General features: G+C 46.5%; 1 protein-coding gene across 1 annotated transcript in view; it reads left to right on the top strand.

The window, feature by feature from the left end:
* Positions 1–5,270, top strand: part of LOC102500804 (keratin, type II cuticular Hb5) — a 15,440-nt gene that overhangs the window by 7,798 nt on the left and 2,372 nt on the right. Inside the window, exons 6-8 of the mRNA XM_027766199.1 lie at positions 1–62; positions 2,599–2,819; positions 4,571–4,602. The exon at positions 1–62 is cut by the window's left edge and continues 88 nt beyond it. Of these exons, the coding sequence (XP_027622000.1) occupies positions 1–62; positions 2,599–2,819; positions 4,571–4,602 (315 nt within the window). The remainder of the gene's footprint in view (positions 63–2,598; positions 2,820–4,570; positions 4,603–5,270) is intronic.

The raw sequence follows: 5,270 nt of genomic DNA on the forward strand, positions 1-5,270 counted from the left end.
TCAACGAGCTGAACAGCATAATCCAGAGACTGACGGCTGAGGTGGAGAACGCCAAGCAACAGGTCGGGAGGATGCTACAACCTTTCTGGGTGCACCTGCTACTTTTGATCTGATGTCTGCTTTCTTCCTGCCTTAAAGGACAGCTACATTTTTTTTTTTTTTGAGAGGCTTATCTTTTAATCACCTACTTTGGAAGGACCAACAGTACAGAAAACATCTTAGGCAGAGGATTGCCTCCTTTCTCTGAATGCTACTTTTATGTTTGCTCTGTATTCTTGCCACTTCTCCCCTGAAATGCACCAGAGACAATAGGGAACAGCGCAGTGGCTGTCTCCTGCTTCCTTTCTATCCTCACACCTCTTTTGATGTACTTAAGGTACAGGGACCTGAACTGGTGACACACCGCTCTATTCAAAGGGCACACTAACCCTCGTCCATGCACTTTGGTCATTTAAAACTTTTATCTTCGATCTTCAACCCCATTCCATTCTTCATCCCTAGGGATCATTCTCATGTCCCCAGTATATGTCCTCATAGTCTGTGTGTACATTTACACACACACACGCACACACACACACACACACGCACACACACGTTTAAAATATATCTACATAAACTTTTCAGTGTTTAAAATATAAATAAACACGGTGATGTTATGCCATTTATCTCACTCTGATTCTTATCTATGCTGTTGGCATTACGTGTACAATCCATCGGCTCTTCCTTTCATGGTTTATTCTTACAAAGTGTTGAGGTCTTAAAGGTATTCTTACATTTTTTGGTCCTCTACCAGTATTAGAGTTTTACCTCTCACATTTAAGTCTTTAATCCATCTGGAGCTTATTTATTTATTTATTTTTGGAGAGGTTTTTGCTATAGGGCGTGTGCAAAAGACAGAGAGAGACAGAAAGATAGAAGGTGAGAAATCACCCCCTGGGGGGATGGCCACACCGCAATCCCTTCTCCTCCATTCTCCTCTCGGGATCTTGGGCATGCACGCACATGCACTCGTCATGAGTTTAAGCCACCAGGTCCGGGACTCAAACTGCAGTCGACTACATGGGAGTCCAGTGACATAGCCATTATGCCAACTACTGGTCCCTGGAGTTTATTTTTGTATATGCAATGAGTAGGATTCTACCTTAATTTTTCTAAATCTAGTAAGAAAATATAACAATTCCCTCCTCATTGATTTGTGATACTACCTCTGCTATAATATTGAGTTCCTGATTCGATATCTTTTTCCTTTTGTGTAGCTGTTCTCAACCACTATGTAAGATGTATCACAAGTAATTTGTTACTGTTAATAGCTGAGATAATGAAATATGGGGATGTTTACCTTTTAGAAGTGGATTTAGAGGAGATCTGAAGTGAGCCCCATAATAACTTTGTTCCTGCTCATGTGCATCCTGACATGCTTTCCGAGTGGTGCAACGGGAGGGGCTACAGTTAGCATGTTTGGGAGTGGCTGCAAATGGGAATCCAGGTGTATTTCTATAAATTAGCAGCAGTTCTCAGTGGACCTAAGAATGATACCCTATCTGGTGGCCTCTGAAAACCTGGGCTTGGCTCTAATTGATCTGGTGGCCTAGGGTGAGTCGCAACCTCTCTGATTCTTGATTTTTCTTCCTGCATAATGTGAATAATCATGCCTGTTCTGACAAGCTCCTGGAAGAGTAACACTGAAGGTCCAATAAGATAGCATCCATGAAAGTGCCTTGTAAACTAACAATAGTGCAAATATAGGATAACATCACTAATGGTGACCAATTCTTTTGTTTGTTGTTTGCTTTTTTTGGAGAGGTTTTTGCTACATGGTGTGGGCACTTGCTAGAGAGATAGAGAGAGACAGAGAGATAGAAAGCAAGAAATCACCCCTCGGGGGGATGGCCACGCTGCAATCCCTTCTCCTCCATTCTCTTCTTGGGCACGCACACACATGCTCCTGGTGTGAGTTTAAGCCACTGGGTCTGGGACTTGAATCGCAATTGACTACGTGGGAGCCCAGCAACATAGCCATTGTACTAACTGCTGGTCCCAATGGTGACCAATTCTCTTCCAGTGCTAACATTTTCTCTAACAGCTCACTTGTTAAACTTAAGTGAAAGGTACAAGAATGAAGGGAAAGCATTCCAAATGAGCTGTTACTTCTCTGCCAAGTTAGCTTCCCATCGATGTATTTCTTTTAAAAAGAATGAAGTATAGGGAACCAGCAGTTAGCGTAATGGCTGTGTCGCTGGACTCCCACGTAGTCGACCGCGGTTCACGTCCTGGACCCGGTGGCTTAGAACTCACGCCGGGCGCGTGTGCGTGCGTGCCCAAGATCCTGAGAGGAGAATGGAGGAGAAGGGATTGCAGCGTGACCATCCCCCCTGGGGGGTGATTTCTCGCTTTCTGTCTCTATGTCTCTCTCTGTCTGTCTGGCGAGCGCATGCGCCCTACAGTGAAAATCTCTCCAAAAAAAAAAAAAAAAAAGAATGAAGTATAGAGTTCAAAAGCTGACCAGTTTGAAAAGACAGGAAATGAGATGATCACTAGAGCACACCAGGGTCCCCACAGCCTGCACCCCTTTCAGACTCTTCTTTGTCTCCCCCACAGCGCTGCAAGCTGGAGGCCGCGGTGACCCAGTCTGAGCAGCAGGGCGAGGCGGCCCTCACTGACGCCCGCCGCAAGCTGGCCAGTCTGGAGGAGGCCCTGCAGAAGGCCAAGCAGGTCATGGCCTGCCTGCTCAAGGAGTACCAGGAGGCGATGAACTCCAAACTGGGCCTGGACATCGAGATCGCCACCTACAGGCGCCTGCTGGAGGGCGAGGAGAGCCGGTGAGGACTAGGGTGCCAAGATCTCTCCACATCCCACGTTGGGATTGGACTGTAATCCTCTAGGCAGAGAATGTTCAAAGTGGGAAGGACTCCAGGGAGTGTGGAGTCAAACTTCCTCATTTTACACAAAGGGAAACTGAGACCCAGAGAGGGGGAGAGGCTTGCCCAAGTGGCTAAGCTAAAAGGATGCTGGTCTCCCCGTGGGCACACCAGTGCTCTTTGAGTCCTTACATGGCCCACCCCCACATACCAGGCTGTAGCCTAGAGCTCTCCAAGGCAACAACTTTACTCTGTTGGTCCAAAGGAGGTTACTGTAGCCTCAGTGAGTTGGAAAGGCTGGAATCACTGATAAAATTAGTCAAAAGCCATTTGATTTGGGATACTCAAAAAATCCTATCCAGTTAGGCAGTCTGCTGTTCAGGAGCAGGGATCAGAACGAGCAGTGCAGGGTTCCTTCCTTGCAGAAGACAGGGGCAAATAGAGATCCAATCTCCAGATGGCTAGGGTTAGTGGTCTAGGAAGGTTTCTCAGAGGAGGAGGCAGAAGAGCTGGGTGGTGGGAAAGGGACAGAATACTTCTGACAGTGCTTACAGTTTGAGTGAAGAATTGAAGTTAGGGTGGGGAGGAGCAATGTGGATTCTCATCTGGGAGGGTGCCTGGCTCTCTAGCCTTGGGGTGATCACGTCATTAGTGCCTCTGGTTGGGTCCTCAGAGGGGGCAGGCTAGACTGGGAAGTAGAGTATAGAGGTTAAGAGCTGAAAGAAGTGGCTACAAGCCACCTGTCCTGGGTTCAAATCCCATTTGTACCACTTATTAGCTAGGTGGCCTCTTTATACTTCAGTATTCTCAACTCTACGTGGAGACCTCTTAAAACTGCTGCAGGGATGAGTGAGTTTTCATGGGCACAGTAAGCAGTGGTAGGAGCAGGCTGTTATCATAAGGAGAGCATCTCTATCCAGGGTGGCCAGGCAGGGCAACCCCCAAGGAGAGGCTCCTTATTAACCTGGTGAGCTCTAGAAATCTGACATGAAGCAGCACCAAAGGCAGCTAAGCCATACTGCTGGTTTTGCACCTTGCTTGACGGGAACAGGTTGTCATTTCCTCAGGGCTCTGGGTGAAGTCACCAGAGCTATCTTCTTCTTTGGACCTTTAAGTCTCCAACTTATTCATTAGAATTCAGTAAGGCTCTTGGCATTTGCACTGTGTTTTCATTATGATGATAGTAATGAGTGGATTAATAATCATATATTATCAATACACTTTTCACCACTACATGAGATTTTACGAGGTAGTTTAGTATATTGTGTTATGTCTAATGAAGCCACTGACCTTTAATAGACTGCTGATTCTTGACATTTAACATGTTTAATTTGATTATACAAATACTGCTCATTGCGCCAAATACGTAAAATAAGAAAACAAAAGCAGCCACAGTTACTCCACTCAGAGACAGCTACTTCCAGTATTGTGACTCCACAGGTGCCATGATGTGCACTGGCTAGAATCTTCTGGAAGGGCACAGTTCCAAGGCAAAGTCAGATTCATGTGGCAGAAAAGTGAGCCAGACACAGATACCCCCAAAGGTGTGGGGTAAAGAAGTCTTGTGAGTCAGGCAGAGTGAATCAGAGTAGAGCTCTCCTGGGGGAGAAAAAGGATTGGAGTTGGGAGTTAAAAAAGGAATGTAGGAGAATAGGTCTGGACAAAAGCAGAGAGACTAGGCTCTGTCTACCCGCTCTCTCCTCTCCCTACAGGCTGTGCGAAGGCGTGGGCTCAGTCAACATCTGTAAGTTGGGGGAGTGTAAGTACGGCTCTTTTGGGGGTCAGTGATGTTAATGTTAGGTTGTTCCTAGGTGGAGACCAAGCCTCAGTCTATCGGGTACAAGGTGAGGGGGACCGGAGCTAGAGTCTTTGGGATCTGGACAGTTGATGGCTCCTAATATTTGGCCCCGACATGGATCCATCTGAAACAACCATGAAGCCTAAGTTAATGAGTGTGATAACTGACCTCTAGTTGGTTCTGCAAAAGTAGCCTAAGCCTTTCTGCTGCACACAGACTACTCCTCAAATGGTACCACAGTTAAACAAGAAGAAATGCCAAATCTATATTCTGATCATATAGGGTCTCTGCAGTCGGTGTAGAAATCTTTCATAATCCAAGACTGGCTGGTCCTGCAGCCTCGTGGTTAAGAGAGCCGAATCTCACATCTTAAACCACTGTTCAAATCGCAGGCCCAGCAGCTTGAAAAACATACCAGGTACGCGGACATGTATGTGCCCCAAATCCTGACAGGAGGGAGAAATGGAAAGATTTTGGTGTGACCACACCCCGTTAGGGGAGTGCTTTCTCTCTCTATTTCTAGTGAGTGTACCTGCCCTGTGGCAATTTAAAAAACAATCCAAACTATACATAGCCCCTTGGCGAAGAGTCTGCTTGGACCCATCCATTCCCCT

This window comes from Tupaia chinensis, unplaced genomic scaffold, assembly GCF_000334495.1.
Source record: "Tupaia chinensis unplaced genomic scaffold, TupChi_1.0 Scaffold141469_1, whole genome shotgun sequence".
NCBI lineage: Eukaryota > Metazoa > Chordata > Mammalia > Scandentia > Tupaiidae > Tupaia > Tupaia belangeri.